General features: G+C 45.6%; 2 protein-coding genes across 2 annotated transcripts; one reads left to right on the top strand and one right to left on the bottom strand.

Moving 5' to 3' along the window:
• Window positions 1-11,459: 11,459 nt before the first annotated feature.
• On the bottom strand, window positions 11,460-17,594 carry LOC128409250 (zinc finger and SCAN domain-containing protein 16-like). Its single transcript, XM_053379574.1, has 4 exons — window positions 17,149-17,594; window positions 15,903-16,651; window positions 14,234-14,363; window positions 11,460-12,233 (listed from the first exon to the last, which is right to left on the bottom strand). The coding sequence occupies exons 1-4, from the start codon at window positions 17,231-17,233 to the stop codon at window positions 11,644-11,646; spliced, it is 1,554 nt and encodes a 517-aa protein (XP_053235549.1). The 5' UTR covers window positions 17,234-17,594; the 3' UTR covers window positions 11,460-11,643.
• Window positions 17,595-18,343: 749 nt separating this feature from the next.
• Window positions 18,344-24,122, top strand: LOC128409269 (zinc finger protein 397-like). Its single transcript, XM_053379608.1, has 3 exons — window positions 18,344-18,882; window positions 20,069-20,174; window positions 23,299-24,122. Exons 1-3 carry the CDS (start codon window positions 18,361-18,363, stop codon window positions 24,066-24,068), a joined length of 1,398 nt encoding a protein of 465 aa, XP_053235583.1. The 5' UTR covers window positions 18,344-18,360; the 3' UTR covers window positions 24,069-24,122.
• The last annotated feature ends 216 nt before the right edge of the window (window positions 24,123-24,338 follow it).

The following is a 24,338-nucleotide window of genomic DNA, read 5'->3' on the forward strand; positions in this document are numbered from 1 at the left end:
CAAAACATTGCTGATTTTTCAATAATTTGTTTAACCACATTGTTAGCATATAATCAAGGCACCACACCTAAGAATTCCCCTCTCGTATTTTGATGGTTTGAAAGTTACAAATTTGTTATCAAAAGCTTACTCTAAAGAGAGAAGGGATTTTATGTTACTTTATATAACGGACTAAATTCAACGTTTGTGGATTGGGTCAGCGACCGACCTGTCCTTAATAAAATCTATCAGGTCTAAATGAATACATTTTGGAACTATATTAGTTTTTTTTACCAATAGGCTAGTTAACAAGTTGGCATTTTGTCTGATTAAACTAAACAAATCGAAATGAGCCAGGAAATTTGGAAGTCGGCAATGGGGGGGGGGAGGCCTTTTCTGTGGTGACCCCCTCTGTTAAGTTGCTCAGACAAGGGCCTACAATTCAGAGTGAGACGTCTTGTGTTTCTCAAGGCTGGCCCTGCAAAAAAAACTCTCCTCACATTCAGAGCATTTGTAAAACTTCTTTCCCATCCAGATTTTTTGGTGTCTTGCGAGGCGTGACATTCGATCAAATCCTTTCCCGCAGTCGGGGCATTTGTGCCTCTTCTCTCCTGTGTGGATTCTCTGGTGACTTGCGAGGTGCACCTCTTGACCAAAACTTTTCCCGCAGTCGGGGCATTTGTGCTGCTTCTCTGTGTGGATTCTCTGGTGTCTCACGAGGTGCCACGCTCGCCCAAAACTTTTCCCGCAGTCGGCGCAGCTGTGGCGGCTCTTCTTGGTGTGGATCTCTTGACGTCTTATTAGGTGTGACGTCTTGCTGAATGTTTGCCCATGCTCAGGTTGTGGGGTGGTCCCCCCTTGCACATTGGGGACCAATTTCATTCCCCCATGACATTTTCTCCTATGGCAAGCAAGATATGAATTCCATCTGAAACACTTTCCACAATCGGGGCACTTAAAGGGTTTCTCTCCAGTGTGGATGCGCCGATGTCTTATTAGTTGCGATATCCACCTGCACTCTAGCCCACACTCGGGACACGGGCATGTTTTCCCTTGTCCACTAGATACTTTGTGCGAAAGGGGGACCAGTTTCTGTCCCTGGTGAGCCGTCTGCTTATGACGGGAAAAAGATGAACCCCACATGAAACACTCCCCGCAATCGGTACACTGATAGGGTTTCTCTCCAGTGTGAATCCGCTGATGTGCTTTTAGCCCTGATGAGTGGGAGCATATTTTCCCACACTCAGGGCATGGGTGACGTTTCTCCTGCCCACCAGATACGTTGTTCTGGAGGGGGGGAGACTTCATTTCCTGATGCATCTCCTTTCTGTGACTGGCAAGACAGGAGCTCCATGAGAAACACTCGCCACAGTCAGCGCATTTGTAGGTCTCCTCTCCAGTGCGGAGGCAATGTCTTATGAGGTGCGAAGCCTTGCTGAACCTTCTTCCACACTCACAGCATCGGGAGGGTCGCGTGCTGGGTAGTTTTTTCAGAAGAGGGACCAGTCTCTTTCCCTGGTGAATCTGTTTTCTATGACAGTCAAGAGATGAGCTTTGGGTGAAGCACATCCCACAATCAGCACATTTATAAGGTTTCTTTCCAGTGTGAACAACTTGGTGTCTTATTAGGTGCGATGGCCTGTCAAACGTTTTCGCACACTCAGGGCACGTGTAGGATCTCCCTTGTCCACTAGATTCTTTTGGCAGGGGGAGGGTCAATTTCTTTCGCTGGCGACACACCTTCCCATGGCGAATATAACCTGACTGCCACATAAAACACTCTCCGCAATCCATACACCGATAGGGTTTCTCTCCAGAGTGGAGACGACTATGTATTTTCAGCTGTGATGGCTTGAAGAATATTTTCCCGCACTCGGGGCATGTGTGGTATCCCTTCTGCCCACCAAGTACATTTTTCCCCAGGGTGGCAGATTTCATTTTCTGATGCACCTCCTTTCTGTGGCTGTCAAGAGATGAGCTCTGTGAGAAACTCTCTCCACAATCTGTGCATTTATAGGGTTCCTCTCCAGTGTGGTCTCTTCCAATATTTTTAAGGGGCTTCTCAGCCGAATGCAGTATCAGGTGTTTTCTCAGGTGCGTTGGGCAACTAAAGGTTTTCTCACAGTGGGAACATTTGTGCACTTTTCCCCGAGTGCGTGAGGCCTTCCCACTTCGCTTGCCATAGATCACAGTTATACTTGCTTCCTGGCCAACCTTCTCGCAAAGAACGGATCTTTGCCCATCTTTCCTCAGGTAGATCACCTGCTGCCGTTCCGCTCTGCGACTATTCTCCAAGACGTCTCCCTCCTTCCAATACTGGGGACTGTTATCCTTGGCTCTCTCTGCCGACACACCCCATGGCCCCATCTCAGGTGGACGGTTCTCTTGTCCATTCTCTTCAGGCAGATAATTCTCACTTCCATCTTCCTGCGCTGTCCCAAGATCTGTTGAAATGACAAAGAAGTTCTCCTGTTAAGCGTTTACATGGACCAAGAGAATGATGAAGGGCACGTTTTCTGTCTACCTAAGTCTTGCCAGAAACTATAATAATAATAATAATAATAATAATAATAATAATAATAATAATAAATTATTTATACCCTGCCCATCTGGCTGGGCTTCCCCAGCCACTCTGGGTGGCTTCCAAAAAAAAATAAAATATTAAAACACTGCAATACATCAAACATTAAAAGCTTCCCTAAACAGGGCTGCCTTCAGATGTCTTCTAAAAGTCTGGTAGTTGTTTTTCTCTTTGACATCTGGTGGGAGGGCGTTCCACAGGGAGGGTGCCACTACCGAGAAGGCCCTCTGCCTGGTTCCCTGTAACTTGGCTTCCCGCAGTGAGGGAACCGTCAGAAATTCTGACCCTCGGTGCTGGACCTCAGTGTCCGGGCTCAACGATGGGGGTGGAGATGCTCCTTCAGATATACTGGACCGAGGCCATTTAGGGCTTTAAAGGTCAGCACCAACACTTTGAATTGTGCTCGGAAACGTACTGGGAGCCAATGTAGGTAACAGTAAATAATTACTCTCATCTATGTAGTTTTATCTACAGTCATACCTCTTGTTACGTTTGCTTCAGGTTAAATCTTTTCAGGTTACGTTCTGTGGCCACCTGGAAGTACCGGAAAGGGTTACTTCTGGGTTTTGCCACTCGCGCATGCGCAGACGCTCAAAATGACATCACGCACATGCGCCGAAACGCGACACACGCAGACGCAGGTTGCGTTCTGCTCATGTTGCGAACGGGCCTCCGGAACAGATCCTGTTCGCAACCAGAGATACCACTGTATTTTGACTATTGACCTTTGACAAATTTCACGGTTACGTTTTGATTCTATAAGGATTTTCTTCAAGCTTTGACCTGAATAGAAAGGTCAGATTGTTATTGTACTTTCTTTGCAACAGGGTGGATTTGATTTAAATCATTAGTCAGTAAGACTTAATGTAAATCTTTGTTTTCCTTCTCTTTTTTTTACAGAAAGACTCATTCTTGCTGGTATAATCTTAATATTTACAACCAGATGAAGGTTTCATTTTTGGAATAATAAATTTTCAGAGTAGTTTCTACAGTTATATCAAAAATTACAGATTTGGTTATACTATTAGAAATACATAGACACCACCAGTATAAAGTTCACGGCATGTAATGCCTTAAGAGAGAATATTATGAAAATGATTTATAGGTGGTACATGACCCCAGTCAAGCTTGCAAAAATTTATCATTTGCCCAATAACAAATGCTGGAAATGTAATGAAACTGAAGGTACTTTTTATCACCTTTGGTGGACGTGCCCAAAGATTAAGGCTTTCTGGGAAAGGATTTATAATGAAATGAAAAAGGTGCTTAAATGCACTTTTGTGAAGAAACCAGAAGCCTTCCTCCTGGGCATGGTAGGCCAATTGGTGTCAAAGAAAGATAGGACGTTTTTTATGTATGCGACAACAGCAGCAAGAGTACTTTTAGCAAAGTACTGGAAGACACAAGAACTACCCACACTGGAAGAATGGCAGACGAAGGTGATTGACTACATGGGACTGGCTGAGATGACCGGCAGAATCCGCGACCAAGGGAAAGAGACGGTGGAAGAAGATTGGAAGAAATTTAAAGTTTATCTTAAGAACTGTTGTAAAATTAATGAGTGTTAAAATGTTTTGAGTAATGCAAAATAGAATTGCAGCGATAAACAACTGGACATGAGAAAAAGGATTTAAAGGAAGTGTTATAAGTAATTAAACAGGGGTTGCTGGAAAGATTTAAAACAGGGATGCAGAAAAAGGAGGTATGGGGAAGTCGCTGAAAGAAGGCTTAAGGAAAAGAAGGTTAAGAAATTATACGTGTTTATATGTTTGTTTGTTTATGTATTGTTTTGTATTGTCTTTTAATATGTGTTGAAAAATTAATAAAAAATTTTATTAAAAAAAAAAAGAAATACATAGACAGATAATTATGAAATTATATTGAGGTTTAATAAGTTTACTGTTTATATTTGGACAACTTTTCTGCTGTGCTTTACTGGAAGGAGAAAAACAATCATTTCCTTAATAACAATTTAAACAATTTATTTAACTATAGCAATAACATTATAGCATATGTATCCATGTTTGTTAACTGATGTGGTTAAACATTTTTAAAAAACCAAAACCTTAAGACTGAGTTTTAGCACACATGAAAAATTTAAAACAAACCCTTATTTCCTGAAGAATAGTCTTTGGACTATAATGTAACTTAAATAGAAAACTATCTTTAGAAAGATGTTTCCTCCAAAAGCATTTTATTTTAAAAATCCGATTTAAATTTTAAAAATCCTATTCTTTTATTTTTATGCATGACGCTTTGCAATTTTATCTGTTTTGAATGTATCTTTACACTGTATCAAAACTGTATTTCATCTACTTAAGATATTTAGAAGTGTTTCAGATTTTTTTAAAAAAAGATTCTTACCCAACTTAGTTTGATTTTGTTGGCTGGTGGATAGCATTATCCAAGTTGTGCCTGCTAACCTCTGTAACCATTTCTTTCTATTTCTAACGATCAGGCTGAGCGTGCCATTCCTTTGCGGCCAAAACAGCCACATACAAAGAGGGAAGTACCCACAGCCTTGTGGGGGAAAGCCCAAACGCTTGCAGAAAGAAACTCTGGTTGAAGGAATTCTTACCAATGTCAGTGTCATCCTCCCACGATTCACTCTCTGTCTCCTGAAGATTCACAGATCCTTCCTCTGGGAGCGCAGCCGCCTGCAAGAATAATGCAAAACCCATCAGGCAGGGGGGTCGTGTCTTAACAGAACCATTCCCCTCGATCATTTAGCACCTATTAGAGATATTTGCACAGTATGGAAATGTAACATGGTTCATTTTCAGTGGAGGAAACTGAAATGTAAAAGTCGCTTAAATAAACCTGCTAAATCACCTGTTAAAGTTGCTTAAATAAACCTGCTAAATCACCAATTTATGATTTTTTTCCTGGGGAATCAATCGGAAGTTTTCTGGAAAATCTACATGACTTTTCTGTTTTAGCAGGCTGACATGTGATTTGGTTCCATCTTTGTTGTTGTTGTTGTACACCAGCTTTACATTTGTGTGTGTGTTGCTGTTTTTAGATGTTTTAAACAGGTATTTTACTATTACTGCTTTAACACTGCTGTGTTTGCTACCCTGAGCTCTTCTGGAAGGAAGTGCAGGCCGCAGGGTATAAACATTTGTGGAAATTGGGGTAAAAATGTATGAGATTTTTAAAAAGTCACCTCCAGTGATGTGGATTTGCCAGGAAAAAATCTGCTGCCCTGTGGGTTCAATTTAGCAAATTTATTTAAGTTACCTTTAAATTTTAGCTTTGTTCACTAATCAAAAATACACCGGGGAGGTCCACCCTCACCACAATGCACTAATCCAATGTTCTCCGTCACAATCCTGTGAAGTAGCACAGGCTGCAAGAGAGCGAGACGGCAACTGAGCTAAACGGGAATTTGAACTCAGGTCTTCTCAGACCCACGCTAAGCACACTGGCTCTCTGACATTTTTTTAAACTGACTGAATCATAAGCCGCGGAAGACATTCGGCTTCCACAAATACAGTCATGCCTCATGTTACGTTTGCTTCAGGTTGAGTGTTTTCAGGTTGCATCCCGGGGCGACCCGGAAGTACCAGAAAGGGTTACTTCTGGGTTTCGCCGCTTGCGCATGCGCGCAAAATGACATCACACGCATGTGCAGAAGCGGCGAATCGCGACCCACGCAGAAGCGGGTTGCGTTCCTTACTGGTTGCGAACGGGCCTCCGGAACAGATCCCGTTCGCAACCAGAGGTACCACTGTAGTTCGCAAACCGCAACACTCACTCCCAGGTTTGTGGAGTTTGGAGCCAAAACGTTTGAGAACTGAGCTGTTCGAAACCCAAGGTGCGATTGTACAACAGAAGCTGTACAGCAAAAGTGCTGTGCATTCCCAGACCACCACCACCCCAACTTCTGAGCGTGGTGGAGAGACCAAGAGGGCCTTCTCTCCTTATCTTAACACCCAGGAAGGTCTGTAGGAAAAGTGGTGGTCTTTCAAATATTTGAGACCCGAGTTACTTCTAAGTACTATGGAAATTGTCTACTTGTGAGTTAAGGCCTGTGATAAAGGCAGAGACTGATTTCGTCCTTGATTCAGCTCTCTCTTACCTCCTCTTCTCTTCTCTCGGGCACCAGGTGCCTGATCAGGAAATCCTCGGCCAGGGACACTGCATGGGTGCTGCTCTCAAGGCAGTGCTCCTTCATCCAACTCTGCATCTCTGGCGGCAGGACAGCCAGGAACTGCTCCAGGATCAGCAGCTCCAGAATCTCCTCCTTGGAGTGCCTCTCGACTTTCAGCCACCGGTAGCAAAGCTCCTGCAGCCGAGTATAGGCGCCTCTGGGCCCTTCGGCCTCCTGGTAGCTGAAACACCGGAAGTGCTGGCGGTGCTTCTCCCTGATCATGGTGTCTCCTTGCAAAATGGCGGCCTTTACCTTCCCATAATCCTCTCTGTCTGGGCCCTCCAGGCTTTTAAAGGCCTGCTCGGCTTCGCCACCCAGCGCAGGCAGGAGCCGGGCTGCCCACTCTTCCTTGGGCCACCGGTAGGCTTCAGCCACTTGCTCGAAGGAGGCCAGGAACGTTGGAGCATCGTCCCACGGGCTGGGTTCCTGCGGGGCTCCCAAGGGAGGAAGCTCCACTGTATTCAAGTACTGTTGCCACTGTGTTTCCCATAGCTGGGTTGAATTCTCTTGAAGTTCCTCCTTCACATTAAGCCAATCTCCCGAGCTTCCAAGGGAACACATTGCTTCAAAAGACTGGCTTCCTTCTCCATCATCCATCATCGGCTTGCAATCTGCGCCCTCCTGTTCAACCATCATTGGATCTAAGAAAATAAACACAATAGCACCAATGAGAGCCATCCACCAAGTCTCGAATCCCAAAGTGGCGTTTCAGATGCCGCAGGGAAACTCAGATATATACCGGTAAGTCAGAAACTCAGATATATACCGGTAAGCTAGGTGCCAAATGGCACCTCAAACGAAGGCTACAGTGGTTCTCACTCGAGATATTTTGTTTTTTAAAAACGTTTAAACATTTCCCCCCAATAGATGTACAGTGGACGCTCGGGTTGCAAACGTGATCCGTGTGGGATGCACGTTTGCAACCCGCGTCTGTGCACGCATGGGTTACGATTCGGCAAAGCGTGATTTAGCGCTTCTGCGACTGCCGAAACCCGGAAGTAACCCGTTTCGGTACTTCCGGGTTTCAGCGGTCCGTAACCTGAAAAAAAGCAATCTGAAGCGTCTGTAACCCGAGGTATGACTGTACAGTGGTACTTCCAGTTATGTTACCTTCGGGTAATGTAATTTCGGGTTGCGAACGCAGCAAACACTTCCGGGTTTTGCTGCGCGTGCATCCGCAAAAACACTCTGCGCACTTCGTGCATGCACAGAAGCACTCCATTGTGCCGCGCACGTGCGCAGAAGCAGCGCCTCTGGATACAGACTTTTCAGGGTTAGCACGGACCCCTGGGATGAATTAAGTTCGTATCCAGAGGGTGCACTGTATTTATTTGTAAACAGCAGATCAACAACTCAGCATGGCAGCTAGAACCTGCTATTTGGGTAAAACTAAAGTTTCAACTAGTCGCCACTAAACTTTGTTGTTTTTAAAAAATATTTTTTACTGAATTTTACATTTTTATCAATGACATATTCTTATATAAAAAAAGAAAAAAATAATAATACAATGTTTAAACATTTTTGAGTTTGAGTATCATAGGCAAGTAAGAAAATTATAGCAGAGATTAAATGTTTGCTTTTGCGGGGAGTGAAAATTCTAAACACATAGCCCCACTGAACTCAACAAGATTAATTCAATTAATAATAATAAAAATAAAAACTGCCAATTGAACACTGAATTGTAGATACAGGAATCTGCCAAGGAATCTTTTTTGGGGGGGCGGGGTATGTGCTTTTAGAACAGCCCCCCACCAACTGAACACCCTCCAGATAGGCAACTTAATACCAGGTGGAAAAATCTAAATTGGAAACAGAATTGTTAGAACCCAAAACTAAGACTTTGTCAAAAATGTATAACTTGCTGTTGAAATGGAATACTCAGGATGAGACGGTTAAATCTGTAATGATTAAATGGGCACAAGACGTTGGACATAATATTATGTTTGCTGACTGGGAACAGTTGTGGACCACTGAGATTAAATTTACGGCATGTAATGCCTTAAGAGAGAATATTATGAAAATGATGTATAGGTGGTACATGACCCCAGTCAAGCTTGCAAAAATCTATCATTTGCCCGATAACAAATGTTGGAAATGTAAAGAAAATGAAGGTACATTCTTTCACCTTTGGTGGACGTGCCCTAGGATTAAGGCTTTCTGGGAAATGATATACAATGAGTTGAAAAAGGTATTTAAATATACCTTCTTGAAGAAACCAGAGGCCTTTCTCCTGGGCATGGTCGGCCAATTGGTGTCAAAGAAGGATAGAACGTTTTTTATGTATGCTACAACAGCAGCAAGAATACTCATCGCAAAGTATTGGAAGACGCAAGATTTACCCACTCTGGAAGAATGGCAGATGAAACTGATTGACTGTATGGGATTGGCAGAAATGACTGGCAGAATCCGTGACCAGGGAGAAGAGTCGGCAGAAGAAGATTGGAAAAAATGTAAGGACTACTTACAGAAATATTGTAAAATCAAAATGTTGAATGATGCTGGATTGAAATTGAGTGGTTTTTAGCTGTAATGGTATAAAGGAACATGAAAAAATGGTTGGATAGAAAATAAGGTGTTTTTATAAGCTGTAATGCTTTGAGTTAAGGATTTGCTGAACAAATAATTTGAAATAGAATACAAGAAGGGGAGGTATGAGGAGGTCAGAGAAATATGTTACTGAAAACTACGTATTATGAACTATATGTCTTTTTAATTTTTTTGTTTGTTTTTTGTTTGCATAAAAAAATCTGAAAACTTTAATAAATATCTTTTTAAAAAAACAAACAGATAGGCAACTTAATAGACATGACTAACTTAATGGGCCCACCCGGAGTAGGACTTACTATGATTTATTATTACCTTCGCTCCACACCAAGGTCACAGGACAGGTTACAACAATTAAAACAGAACGGAAAAAACCAGTTTAAAATAAGTTAAAAGTCACAGAGAGAAGAGACTTAGAAAATCTACATGCCAGGATACAAGCTAACCTTAACGTGGGGCGCTTCCCAGCTCCTTTGGGAAATGGAAAACACGACATCCCCAATCTAGTCCCAATCGATTTAGGAAACCAAAAAGGGGGATCCTTTTAGGATCAGTTTAGGAATAGAGGCGATCTCCCCCGTCGATATGGCGGGGGGTAAACATCCCCACAAGGTTTCTCAATTTCGAGCCCAATTCTCTACATGTCCGCTCAGAGGCGAGCCCCACAAAGTTCAATGGGGGCTTATTCCCAGAGAAGCGGGTACAGGATTATAACCTGCAACCCTTACTTGGGAAGGATCCCCATTGAATCCCACGGGGCCTTACTCCTGGGTAAACACGTGGCAGCAATCTTAAGCAGCCTCTCTAGGGAGCCAGCCCCGTTGAATTCAGTGGGGCTTTGCTGGCACACAGGATCAGATCTCACCTCTCTCTTATTCTTATTCTTGCCAGAAATTCTTATTTTTATTGCTGTTATTATTAATAAGAATAATTAATATTACGGAACTATCCTCTCTGCAACTCACCTACCTGCTCGCAACCGCTCTTCCCGCGCGCTCTGCAACTGCCGATATCGCTCCCGGAAACGGATCTCAACGCTCTGACCAGCCGGGAAACCGGAAACGTGGGCAACCCCAACTCTATGACCTTTATGGTTTGGGGCCACTCTAGGACTCTCCTGAGACCATGGAATCTGCAGTCCTCCACCAGCTGGGCTTTTTTAGGGTGGGATTTGGGGGAAGCTGATTGCAAGTGGCCAGCTTTTTTTTCTCCCATCTCTATCTGTAAAGCAGCAAATCGCCTTTTTCTCTCTCTTCCTGGTTGTTTCTGTTTCCTTTTTCAATCTTATCTTACTTATGTATTTGTTTCTAGAGTCTTGTGGAACTGAACAGTCGGAGGGTCATTTATTATAGCATGAGCTTTTTTTTCTTTTTGGACAAGTGAGGATAGTGGGACTGAGAGCTTGTGCCAGGGGGAAATATATGCCACAATATTCTGAATTTGCTGCGAGAGAGAACATGATACCCCTCTGGAAATTGTTTTTATTTTATTTTTATTTATTTGCATATTTATTTATTTATGTGTTTATTATCATTACAGTGGTACCTCGGGTTACATACGCTTCAGGTTACATACACTTCAGGTTACAGACACTGCTAACCCAGAAATATTACCTCAGGTTAAGAACTTTGCTTCAGGATGAGAACAGAAATCATGCGGCGGCGGCAGCGGGAGGCCCCATTAGCTAAAGTGGTGCTTCAGGTTAAGAACATTTTCAGGTTAAGAATGGACCTCCGGAACGAATTAAGTACTTAACCCGAGGTACCACTGTATTACTATTATGCTGAATTTATTTGTTGTTGTTTAGTCATGTCCTACTCTTTGTGACCCCGTGGACCAGAAGCACACCAAGCACTCCTGTCTTCCACTGCCTCCTGCAGTTTGGTCAGACTCATGTCCAGGCTGAATGATGGGTGTGGAGACGCTCCTTCAGGTATACTGGGCCGAGGCTGTTGAGGGCTTTCAAGGTCAGCACCAAAACTTGGAATTGTGCTTGGAAACATGCTGGGAGCCAATGTTGGTCTACAGATAAGTCTACAAATGGCAGCAACTGAGCTTTAATTTACACATTACAAAGCATTGTGTGGGTGATGTTTCAAGTTCCTGCCCTCTTCTAAAAGAGGTCCTTTCAACGGTTTCCAAGATTTCAGTGGAAAGTTATCGTTCTGTTGAAAACTTCAGCAAAGAAAGCTTTTTTTAAAAAAAGTCATTTTTATTAAGCGCACCAGAAATCTTGATTCAACGTACAAAATTTTGCTAGGAAACAGAGCAAACCACAGGCTACTGTGGACTCTTCCTTGAAGAAATATACCCCACTTGTCACACAAAAAAGACTGCTCACTGTCTAGTCGCAAGAATGCTCTTTTCTATGGACTTTTTCCTGGTTTCAGCAATTCCCCCCGGTGCAGAGTCTCTGGTGACTAGCAACCTGCAATCGCCCGCTAAACGTTCTCCCGCAGGCCCCACATTTGTAGGATTTGTCTCCTGTGTGGGTTTTCTGATGCCTAGTAAGGTCTGAGCTGGCGCTAAAGCTCCTCCCACAATCGGGGCAAATGTAGGGCTTCTCCCCTGTGTGGATTCTCTGATGTCTTACAAGGTCCGATCGCCAACCGAAGCTCTTTCCACACGCCAAACACTTGTAGGGCTTCTCTCCCGTGTGGACCCTTTCGTGGGAGATGAGGTGCGAGCTCTGATTGAAGCGTTTCCCACAGTCTGTGCAGGCGAACGGCTTCTCCCCGGTGTGCGTCCTCTCGTGCTTGATGAGATCTGACCCGTATAGAAAGCTTTTCCCGCACTCCGGGCACTTGTACGGCTTCTCTCCTGCACGGGTTCTCCCTCTGCTTTCGAGGAATTCCCCCGCATGGCTCTGGATCTGCACTGCGTTGATTTCAGCTTCCCACAAAGAGCTCTCAATGGGTTCTGGTTGCCTTTGCTTTTCTGCACAATTCTTCTCTGGCTTGTCTTCGGGGCCAACACCTGCAACGTATTTTTTAAAGGGTGAAATGAGTAACAGACTGGACAGGAGTAAACAAACTGAAACTCAGCCTAGTGATGATGATGATGATGATGATAATTTAAGGGTCAGCACCAACACTTTGGGTTTTTTTATTGTATTATTTTATTAAAATAATTCAACATTAATTCAGTGGTACCTTGTGTTAAGTACTTAATTCGTTCTGTAGGTCTGTTCTTAACCTGAAACTGTTCTTAACCTGAAGCACCACTTTAGCTAATGGGGCTTCCTGCTGCCACTGCGCCGCCAAAGCACGATTTCTGTTCTCATCCTGAAGCAAAGTTCTTAATCTGAGGCACTACTTCTGGGTTAGCGGAGTCTGTAACCTGAAGCGTCTGTAACCTGAAGCGTATGTAACCTGAGGTACCACTGTACATACATATTACGAATATACAAACAAACATACATTTCATACAGTCCTTAAAAATATTCATACATACCCACACTCAATTCCACACATACCTCCTTTTCCCATCACCATCCCTCACCCACCCTTGTGTTAAGACTTCTAATCTACTCAATTGCAATGTCTTTCCACTTCTATTATTTTCTTTCACACACTTTTAAACCAACTTTCTGCTTCTTTTTCCATTATACATTGTTATCCATCTTATTTAGTATTTCAGTATTTATAACGGAACTTAGTTTTTCTAATAAGAGTTCTGATTTTTCAATATGATTTTGCAAATATCCTTTAAACACCAAATTATTGGAGTATTACAATATATCCAAAACAATGGGAGAAATCAGAAGGATCCCAAAAGAGAAGATAGAAAAGGACTGGAAGGTGTTTAAAGGTTAGCACCAACACTTTGAATTGTGCTCGGAAACGTACTGGGAGCCAATGTAGGTCTTTCAGGACCGGTGTTATGTGGTCTCGGTGGCCACTCCCAGTCACCAGTCCAGCTGCTGCATTCTGGATTAATTGTAGTTTCCGGGTCACCTTCAAAGGTAGCCCCACATAGAGCGCATTGCAGTAGTCCAAGCAGGAGATAACCTGAGCATTGACCACTCTGGCAAGACAGTCTGCGGGCAGGTAGGGTCTCAGCCTGCGTACCAGATGGAGCTTGTAGACAGCAGCCCTTGACACAGAATTGACCTGTGCCTCCATGGACAACTGTGAGTCCAAAATGACTCCTAGGCTGTGCTCCTGGTCCTTCAGGGGCACAGTTACAGTCTGTAGGACCATAGCTCAGTGAAATAAGGTCCCAGATTCAATACTCAGAATCTCCAGGTATAGCTGGGAAGGTCCCCTACTGGAATCTCATCCCCAGCTGCTGCCAGTCAGTGTATACAGTACTAAGCTTGGTGGACCAATGATTTGACTCAATATAAGGAAGCTTCCTATGTTCCTGTATAAGACAGAGGTGTTTGGTTTGTCTAGACTGGAAGGTGGAGCGCTGCCTGTTTTGGACAAGCTCAATTTGCCATGAAATGCCAGGTCCTTATGGTTATAAATCTATAACAATATTATAGAGGTGCTGTTAGACTCCGTGCTACTGTTTAAAGCAGAGCAGGGCATCTCCAACCGCACAGGTGGCCCATATAGGTATTGAACCCCCAAATTTGGGGTTATCAGCACCATGTGATCACAAATCAAACCATTGGTGCTGACCTTTAAAGCCCTAAACGGCCTCGGTCCACTATACCTGAAGGAGCGTCTCCACCCCCATCGTTCAGCCCGGACACTGAGGTCCAGCTCCGAGGGCCTTCCAGCAGTTCCCTTCCTGCAAGAAGTGAGGTTGCAGGGAACCAGGCAGAGGGCCTTCTCGGTGGTGGCACCCATCCTGTAGAAAATCCTCCCTCAGATGTCAAGGAGATTAGAAGACATCTGTAGGGAAGTTTTTAATGTATGATGTTTAATTATGTTTCCGTATATGGTGGAAGCCACCCAGATAGGCTGGGGCAATGCAGTCAGATGGGTTGGGTACAAATAAAATTATTAATAATAATAGTGCCTGACCTTGTTGCATGCTGCCCTCGGTATACTCCTGCGTGGCTTCCCCGAAGAGGCGTCCTCTTTGCGCAAGGCACGGCGGGACCTCCTCTTTCTCAGGGAAGTCCACCACGACTTCCTTGTAGGGCTCCAGTTCCTGAAAGAGCAGAGAGGGTCTCTTTTGCTTATTTAGTTCATAAAATCCATATGCTGCTTACAAAAGATAAAGCAGCAAAATCAAGAAAAAATTACAACCCTGCTTTAAAACATACTTAAAACACCGAGAAGGCCCTCTGTGTGGGTCGAGGCCATTTAGGGCTTCAAAGGTCAGCACCAACACTTTGAATTGTGCTTGGAAACGTAGTGGGAGCCAATGTAGATCTTTTAGGACCGGTGTTATATGGTCTCGGCGGCCGCTCCCAGTCACCAGTCTGGCTGCCGCATTCTGGATTAGTTGTCGTTTCTGGGTCACCTTCAAAGGTAGCCCCACGTAGAGCGCATTGCAGTAGTCTAAGCAGGAGATAACTAGAGCATATATTCTTTCACATGGGTGTTGGGGGTAAACAGCAAGACAGGCTGTGCAATCTTCGCGGTGCTTATTTGCAGAGCAATTTGCTTTAAGCTACGGAACTCAATCTCACAGGAGACATTAATAGTCACCAACTTGGATGGCTTTAAAAAGAATTAGACAGATTCATGGCGGAGAAAGCTATCAGTGGCCACTAGCCGCAATGACTGTGCTCTGCAATCCCTCCTGCAAATCAAATTCAAGTAAGTTTTGAGGGGGTTTTAAAAGAAGAAATACTGTCATTTTACGCTAAGCGATATTTTCTGGCAGAATATTACCAAACTTCTTTTCTGGAATGGTTTTGCTGATTATTGTTCACAATTGTCAAACGGTTAGAGACAACATACTGAAGAAAGAAGAAACAGATGTAAAGGTGAATTAGATAACCAAGAGCCGTGTGGTGAATGTGGTGGAAGTCTTTTATAATATTTTAACTAGCATTTATATATTGTAATGTTTGAAGTATGAATTTGGAATTATTATGAAAAGTATTTTTTCTCTTCATTCTTTTTTTCTTTTCTTTCTTTTATTTTTCGTCTTTCTTCTTTTCTAGTCTGCATTCTGGAAAATTATGAATGTTTTTATGTATGGTTATGTATTGTTTCTATTTCCTTTTTTTCTTTTCCATTTTTTTGGTAACATCTAATAAAATTTAGAGGAACATGGGTGGCGCTGTGTGTTAAACCACAGAGTCTAGGACTTGCCGATGGGAAGGTTGGTGATTCAAATCCCCGCGACGGGGTGAGCTCCCGTTGCTCGGTCCCTGCTCCTGCCAACCTAGCAGTTCAAAAGCACATCAAAAGTGCAAGTAGATAAATAGGTAAACGGGAAGGTAAACGGCGTTTCCATGCACTGCTCTGGTTCGCCAGAAGTGGCTTAGTCATGCTGGCCACATGACCCGGAAGCTGTACGCCTGCTTTCTCAGCCAGTAAAGCGAGATGAGCGCCGCAACCCCAGTCAGCCACGGCTGGACCTAATGGTCAGGGGTGCCTTTACCTTTACCTATGTATTGTTTCTATGTCCTTTTTTTCTTTTCCTTTTTTTGTAACATCTAATAAAAATTAAAAAGAAAGAAAGAAAGAAAGAAAGAAAGAAAGAGGACATTAAGCTTATCCTCTGGCTCCTCACCTGTTGCTCCAGCCACTCAGTGTTGAGCTGCCTCCTCAAGAAATCCTCCGCCAGGCCTGCTGCTTGGGAGCTGGTCCCTGGTTCCTCTCCGCGGACCCAGCCCTGCATCTCCTGGGGGAGGATGCTCAGAAACTGCTCCAGGACCACCAGCTCCAGGACCTGCTCCTTGGACCGTCTCTCTGGCTCCAGCCACAGACGGCACAGCTGCCGGAGTCGCCCGCATGCCTCCTGCGGCCCTGTGGCCTCCTCATAGAGGAAGCGCCTGAACCGCTGGCGATTGGCCTCTGTCCTGGCAAAACCCACCTCGTCCCGTTGGCCACTGGACGCCATTTGAACGCAGGCCGGATGGGCTTTTCCGCTGGGCCTTGGCAAGAGCCACCTCCCTCTCTCTTCCAGAAGCCACGGGCTGCACCCAGCAGTGCCCACCAAGGCCCTGCCGTTGTCCACCTGCAGAGTGGATTCCCCCAGCTGTGGATCCCTCTCTCCACAGTGAGGGAACTGCACAGCCTTCAGGAAGTCCTGCCACTGGGCGTCCCAGCAAATGGGAAAACTTCCTTCCGGCTCCCGCTTCATCTGCTGAGGCGCAGCCCACCAAAGGAACTCCTTCAGACTCTTGGCCTCAATGGCGTGAGGGATTCCTCCCTCTCGTTGGCCAGGGCCTGCCGAGTCCAGCTTCTCCATTTTGATTCCCGGGACCTTGAAACTTGGGCAGATGAGCCTCGTTCTCCGTTCCTCCATGGCCATTTCCCCTACTCAAGTCGGAGAGAAATAAAATAGGTTATAGATCAGTAAGAAGCTTCCTGATGAATCGTTTGCCTCCTACGCAGTAGAGGTGACTGACATTTTTAGATCTGTGGCCGCTCTGTGACTTTTTATTTTTATTTTTGCCTTTAACGATAGGACAGTATACTCAAATTTATTCAAAATCGCCTGGTTTTAATTTGTGCTAATTTTTCAAGTGCAGTATTGAAATCACTCTCAGATCACTCTGGGATTTTTGAGCAAGTGCCATTTTGAGTGTCATCTGCCCGCAGCCCCTGTCAAGACACAGAAGAAGAAATGTGCACCCTCACATTTTCCCAAAGGATCTAGAGAAAGGTTGGCTCTGGTATAATGAATCTGAGCCCGGTTACTCTTTTTAAATGGTTTCCCCTCCCTATTTTGCATTGCATTGCATGAATTAATTCCCTTCCACCACGCCACTATGAATGATCCTAGCTTTCAGCTTATGGCTTAAATCACCCACCAGTCTGTCTTCTGCAGGAGTCTAATGCCAGGAGGAGGGCGGGGCTTAGACCCAGGAAGTTGTCCTCATTGTTTACTTCCCCCATCCAAATTTCCTGGGCCGCTCTAAGAAACGGAGCTCGGTGGATTTAACCCTTTGAAGGAGCAAAGACCGGACCCAGAAGCTAACAGAACAATTTGCCTTAGGACCAGCAGCCTCCCAAGCAGTGAGCTGTTTTTGCAATGGTTTTAATTGCTGCAGGAGAGCAGCAAGGGCCATAGATCCGTGGCAGAGCGTCTGCTTTGCATGCATCCCCGGCATCTCTAGGTAGGGCTGCAAAACTAGGGAGCTGCTGCCAGTCCGTGCTGGCAATATAGAGGTAGGTGGCCGGTTAATGGTTAAATCAACAGCCGCGGCTCAATTCCTAGCGAGGCAAGAAAAAATGTGAGGGGAGGAGTGGGGCGGGGCAGAGGACAGCCTTCCACGCATTTTCTGCCTGGCTTTGCAGCTAAAATGCTGCCTGTCTGAGATTTATTTTTTGCATTGCCAGGAGGCTGGTGCATGGGGTGCAATGAACGAGCTGCGTGTTCAGAAAGTGCTGCCTAGTGGGTAGAGCATGTGCTGCTTGGCATGCAGGAAATTCCCATGTTCAATCGCCAGGGCTGGGAGAGAGAGACTCCCTGCCTGAAACTGCCAGTCAGAGCTGACAGTAATAAGCCAGTAGCCCAACTCGGTATAAGGCAGCTTCCGAAGTTCCTGAGAGTAGCAGGCACCCCTTCTTTCTGAATTGTATCAGCAAGGAGTCCCCGTCCCCCCACTGCATAGAATTCATAGAATTGTAGAGTTGGAAAGGACCCCAAGGGTCATCTAGTCCAACCCAACTCGAGCCCATGACCCTGGGATCAAGAGTCATGCCTTAGAATGTGGGTGAACCCTTTCCAAGTTCACGGTGAGCTCCGGCCCCTCTTTTTCTAGAAAAATAGCTCTGGGTGGAAGGCCAAGGGCAGGCCCATCGTTCTCATCTGTCCTCTGCCCCACCGCACACTAGTGAGGGAAAGAGCTGCGTTCGAATCATCCCTGCAAGCGGAAATGGCTCTAGCAGGAGTCAGGGAACCCTCAGCCTCCTGCCTTCAGTTCCCAGCTGCGTTAGAGCGGTGGCTTCAAATGGGCTTGACCCCTGAGAGCGAGGAACCACACGCCCGTCGTCTCAAGGAAGAAAGCCAAGCGGGTGCCATGGGGCAGTTTCTGAGGTGGACCTTGGAACAGATGAAGCAGGAACCGACCGAGGGGGTGTTGTCTTGGCACTGGGAAGCCCAGTGGCAGGCGTTCCTGAAGGCCTCGCGGTTCCCCGGGTCGGACCGGGGCGACCCACAGTCTGTGCTGTGGGGTGGCGGCAAAATCTTTCTTCCCCATCGTTCCATCGGCCGGCAGATTATGGCAGAGCAGGGGGCTGGCTCCCCAGCTGCGCTCGGTGCGGAGGCCCAGCGCCAGCGCTTCCGCCGGTTCCGCTACCAGGAGGCCGAGGGCCCCCACGAGGTCTGCAGCCGCCTCTGGTACCTGTGCCACCGGTGGCTGAAGCCGGAGAGGCACACCAAGGAGCAGATCCTGGAGCTGGTGATCCTGGAGCAGTTCCTGGCTGTCCTGCCGCCGGAGATGCGGAGCTGGGTCCGGGAAGGAGACCCAGAGACCTGTTCCCAGGCAGTGGCCCTGGCCGAGGAGCTCCTTCTGGGGCAAAGAGAGGCGGAGGAAGAACAGGTGAGGGAGGGCGTGCTCACCTGGGCCCTGTGGCCTGAACAGCTTGGGATAGCTCTGCTGGTAGAGCATGAGATTGTTGATATCAGGTTCGTGGGTTCAAGTCCCACCTGGGCAAAAGATTCCGGCATTGCAGGGGGTTGGACTAGATGATCCTTGGGTTCCCTTCCAACTCTACAATCCTATGAAAAGCTATACATATAGGGTGGAATTCAACTTAGCGCTAAGTGGGATGTGTATGTACGGAACAAAGTCTGTTCACACAGCAGAACTCCCCCCCCCTCCCGTTCTCTTACAAGTTGGAGTTGAGTGTGGACTTCATGCTCTTTATTCAGCTCATAGTAGTGAGGAGGAATGGAAGGTCCTCCGAAATGTCTGCTTTATATACATTATTTACACAATGGGCCCCACGTGATTGGCTAATTCCAGGATTCTCCTGTAGGCCAATCAGGTTGCGGATTCACTTCCACCTGGAATTGGATTGGGTGGCTCTTGTGGACCAATCAGACTGCTGCATTCTGGATCCTATTGTTCTAGGACCAATCAGACTGCTGCATTCTGGATCCTATTGTTCTAGGACCAATCAGACTGCTGCATTCTGGATCCTATTGTTCTAGGACCAATCAGACTGCTGCATTCTGGATCCTATTATTCTAGGACCAATCAGACTGCTACATTCTGAATCCCATTGTTCTAGGACCAACCAGACTGCTGCAATTTGGATCCTATTCAACTCAGTACACAACACTGGGCTTGGGGGGAGGGGCAGGGGAAGCCCTGTTGTGTGAGTGGACCTTGTTCTATACACACAACTTACTTGAATCTCTGCCCAGACATTTATCTTTGTATTATTTATTTTTTGTATCTAATATGTACTTCTACAAATCAATTGTTTAACGCAGGCTTCGTCAACCTCGGCCCTCCAGATGTTTTTGGCCTACAACTCCCATGATCCCTAGCTAGCAGGACCAGTGGTCAGGGATGATGGGAATTGTAGTCTCAAAACAACTGGAGGGCCGAGGTTGAGGAAGCCTGGTTTAATGGTTTGAATTGTCTTTTTCCTGAGTGGCCTCTGCCCTGAAAGGTGGCAGAACAAGTTTTTTTAAATTCGGTGAAGAAGCATACACTGTGTTCTCTTAGCTGGCAGAGACCTTTGCAAACAAACTAAAAACGCTGCCTACTATTTCAGGTGAAATTTCCTGATGATGAAGAGGAACAGGCGTCATCTGAGTCTGGACAGGGGCTCCTCCGTGGGGAGATCAAACAGGAGAGGGGAGATTATGCCATTTCTTTGGGTCAGCATCTGTAGTGTGGTATTTCAAACATTTATTTCCTTTACCTGAAGGATATTTACCTTTCTCTTCAGCCACTTCCCCAGAGTGGCTAACAGAGATCTGTAATGGGAGAATCTCAAAGACAGTGCACAAAAGGAAGAGGGATGGGGGGGGGAGGAGATTGAGATTCCTATTTGAGATTCCTGCATTGCAGGGGGTTGGACTAAATGACCCCCAGGGTCCCTTCCAACTCTTAAAGGGACCCCTGACCATTAGGTCAGATGAATTTTAACAGGGAGAAATGTAAAGTATTGCACTTGGGCAAAAAAAATGAGAGGCACAAATACAAGATGGGTGACACCTGGCTTGAGAGCAGTACATGTGAAAAGGATCTAGGAGTCTTGGTTGACCACAAACTTGACATGAGCCAACAGTGTGACGCGGCAGCTAAAAAAGCCAATGCAATTCTGGGCTGCATCAATAGGAGTATAGCATCTAGATCAAGGGAAGTAATAGTGCCACTGTATTCTGCTCTGGTCAGACCTCACCTGGAGTACTGTGTCCAGTTCTGGGCACCACAGTTCAAGAAGGACACTGACAAAGTGGAACGTGTCCAGAGGAGGGCAACCAAAATGGTCAAAGGCCTGGAAACGATGCCTTATGAGGAATGGCTAAGGGAGCTGGGCATGTTTAGCCTGGAGAAGAGGAGGTTAAGGGGTGATATGATAGCCATGTTCAAATATATAAAAGGATGTCACATAGAGGAGGGAGAAAGGTTGTTTTCTGCTGCTCCAGAGAAGCGGACACGGAGCAATGGATCCAAACTGCAGGAAAGAAGATTCCACCTAAACATTAGGAAGAACTTCCTGACAGTAAGAGCTGTTTGACAGTGGAATTTGCTGCCAAGGAGTGTGGTGGAGTCTTCTGCTTTGGAGGTCTTTAAGCAGAGGCTTGACAACCATATGTCAGGAGTGCTCTGATGGTGTTTCCTGCTTGGCAGGGGGTTGGACTCGATGGCCCTTGTGGTCTCTTCCAACTCTATGATTCTATGATTCTAGGTCCAGTTGTGGCTGACTCTGGGGTTGCGGTGCTCATCTCACTTTACTGGCCGAGGGAGCCGGCGTACAGCTTGTGGGTCATGTGGCCAGCATGACCAAGCCGCTTCTGGCGAACCAGAGCAGCGCACGGAAACGCCGTTTACCTTCCCGCTGGAGCGGTACCTATTTATCTACTTGCACTTTGACGTGCTTTCGAACTGCTATCTTGGCAGGAGTTCCAACTCTTAAGATTCTACAAATCTATGGAAAAAACGGACAGGCAGCCAAGCACTCCTGCATAATTACAAAGGTTGCCAGAGTGACTTACATAGATCATTAACATTGCAGTCCTTGCCCTCAGGCTTACAGTCTGAAAGACATGGCACAAAAGGAACAGGGTTTAGGAGGGAAGAGGATAATAATAATAATAATAATAATAATAATAATAATAATAATAATTTATTATTTGTACCCCGCCCATCTGGCTGGGTTTCCCCAGCCACTCTGAGCGGCTTCCAACAAAGATGAAAGATACACTAAAATGTCACATATTAAAAACTTCCCTGAACAGGGCTGCCTTCAGATGTCTTCTGAATGTCAGGTAGATGTTTATCGCTTTGACATCTGATGGGAGGGCGTTCCACAGGGCGGGCGCCACTACCGAGAAGGCCCTCTGCCTGGTTCCCTGTAACTTGGCTTCTCGCAGCGAGGGAACCGCCAGAAGGCCCTCGGAGCTGGACCTCATTGTCTGGGCAGAACGATGGGGGTGGAGACGCTCCTTCAGGTATACAGGACCGAGGCCGTTTAGGGCTTTAAAGGTCAGCACCAACACTTTGAATTGTGCTCGGAAACACACAACTTAGTTACAAAGCTGTTTTTAAGACCAGCTGGAAGGGGCCATAAGTGCTGGTGTCTCAGCTGACCCAACGGGATTCCTTTCTCTTCTCTTCCTCTTTTTTTTTTAGTTTTTTATTTATATTTTTTAAATTTATACATTTCATTAGTTTTACAATCAATTTAACATTTCAAAATTGGACTTCCTTCCCCCTCTTTCTTCGGTTACTTAATTATTATTTTTTTAAAAAATATCTTCTGCATATCCAAGTTCATTTAACTTGCTCCTTTAATTATCTACTGTAAATATATATGCTTATAAAACTTCAGGTTATTACAATAATCCTGCTAATGGTTTTATCTGTTTACAATTAATCTGTAAATATTCAATTAACCATTTCCATTCTTTTATAATAAAAAAAAGTTTGTTAGCTTGATTTTTTCATTCTTCCACTTAGTTTCACCATTTTGCATATTCCGTAAGTTTAAATAATAATAATACATTTTATTTATACCCCGCCCTCCCCAGCCAAGACAGGGCTCAGGGCGGCTAACAACCAATTGATTGAAATACAACTTAAAGAAGAAGATTAAAATACAACTTTAAAACATTAAAACATTAAAATGCAGCCTCATTTCAATGGAAACTCAAATCAAAAACATTTTTGGGGGGATAAAAACGTCAAGCCTTCACCAAGGCCAACTATCCAGAAAAAAGCCAGGGCCAGAAAAAAGCCAGGGAAGTCCCCAAATAGGAGTTCCATCACAGGAGGAGAAAGGAAAAAAGAAAGAGGGCGAGGGAATCAAACTGACTCTAAGCCAAAGGCCAGGCGGAACAACTCTGTCTTACAGGCCCTGCGGAAAGAAATCAGATCCCGCAGGGCCCTGGTCTCATGAGACAGAGTGTTCCACCAGACCGGGGCCAGTGTTGAAAAGGCCCTGGCTTTGGTTGAGGCTAATCTAACTTCCTTAGGGCCCGGGACCTCTAGGGTGTTGCTATTTATGGACCTTAAGGTCCTCCGTGGGGCATACCGGGAGAGGCGGTCCCGTAGGTACGAGGGTCCTAGCATCCATTCTCCCTTTACTGGGACTTCTGCTATAGGTGGTTGGAATGGCTGTTGCCAGGAGAGACCAGGGGTTCTTTAGCTGTGACTCCTGCATCATAGGGGGTTGGACTAGATGACCATTGGGTCCCTTCCAGCTCTACAGTTCTGTGGCTCTGAACATATGTGCACGCACACCTGTACATACTCATTTTATTCTTATTCCAACAGATGATGCTTGGGGGACTGAGAAGAACTGGGAATCGCGTGAGGTGTGGTCGGAAGGAATTAAGAGCGGAGAGGAGGAAGCTGACACTGAGAACCGAGAAGACGTCCTCCAGGGGGCGAATCGAACGGAGATGTGGAACCAGAGACCCGTAGCCGGCCAGCTAAGCCAGTTTGGAGCCTTCTACGAGCTCTCGGCCCATCAGAAACCGCGGCCGGAGAAGCAGCAGAGTACCTGCGGTGTTTGCGGGAAAGGCTTCAGCCGCAAGTCAAACCTTCTCCGACATCAGAGAATCCACACGGGAGAGGAGCCCTACAAGTGCCCGGATTGCGGGAAGAGGTTCCGCTGGAGCACGAGCCTCATTGCGCACCAGAAGATCCACACGGGGGGACAGCCCCATGAGCGCGGGAAGGGCTTCGACCACAGCCAGAACTTTGCACGGCACCAGAGGCTCCACCACAGGAAGAAGCCACACAAGTGTGTCAATTGTGGGAAAAGTTTCAGGCGGAGCTCGAATCTGGCTCTTCATCAGACGATCCATGCAGGGGAAGAAGCTTTTGAGTGTGCGGACTGCGGGAAAAGCTTCAGCTACAAGTCAAGTCTCAGCCGGCACCAGAGGGTCCATGCAAGGGACGAAAGATTCAAGTGTCCGCTCTGCTGGGCAAGCTTTGCTTTTGAATCCAGCCTCACTAGACATCAGAGAATCCACTGCGGGAGAAGTTTCAGTGACGAGCAGAACCTTCTTGCACATCAGATCATTCCCGCCGGCACATAAGCAGCCAGACTCTGTTCTAAGAGGCTGGAGTAAAATAAAATATTTTTGCCTTAAGGGTGGCGGAAATGTTTTGGTTTTTTTTTTTCAAAAAAAAATATTGATTTTCACATTTATCACATAAAAAAAGAAAATGGAAGAAAAACATTACAATACACAAAAACAACATAGAAAAGACATACAAAAAAGAATTTTTTACTTCCAAATCCTAATTTCATTTCATTGATAATTGACTTCCTCGAATCCCCTCTAACTGAATTTCATTATATCTCC

The sequence above is a fragment of the Podarcis raffonei genome, chromosome 2, assembly GCF_027172205.1.
Source record: "Podarcis raffonei isolate rPodRaf1 chromosome 2, rPodRaf1.pri, whole genome shotgun sequence".
Lineage (NCBI taxonomy): Eukaryota > Metazoa > Chordata > Lepidosauria > Squamata > Lacertidae > Podarcis > Podarcis raffonei.

Coding starts and splice junctions, on each gene's coding strand:
- LOC128409269 (XM_053379608.1), top strand. CDS start 18,361: ATGGGGCAGTTTCTGAGGTGGACCTTGGAACAGATGAAGCAGGAACCG. Junction 18,883..20,068: donor GAGAGGCGGAGGAAGAACAG/GTGAGGGAGGGC, acceptor CTACTATTTCAG/GTGAAATTTCCTGATGATGA. Junction 20,175..23,298: donor AGATTATGCCATTTCTTTGG/GTCAGCATCTGT, acceptor TTATTCCAACAG/ATGATGCTTGGGGGACTGAG.
- LOC128409250 (XM_053379574.1), bottom strand. CDS start 17,233: ATGGGGGAAGTAAACAATGAGGACAACTTCCTGGGTCTAAGCCCCGCC. Junction 16,652..17,148: donor CTCCTGCAGAAGACAGACTG/GTGGGTGATTTA, acceptor CGACTTGAGTAG/GGGAAATGGCCATGGAGGAA. Junction 12,234..14,233: donor CGAGGGCAGCATGCAACAAG/GTCAGGCACTAT, acceptor AATACGTTGCAG/GTGTTGGCCCCGAAGACAAG.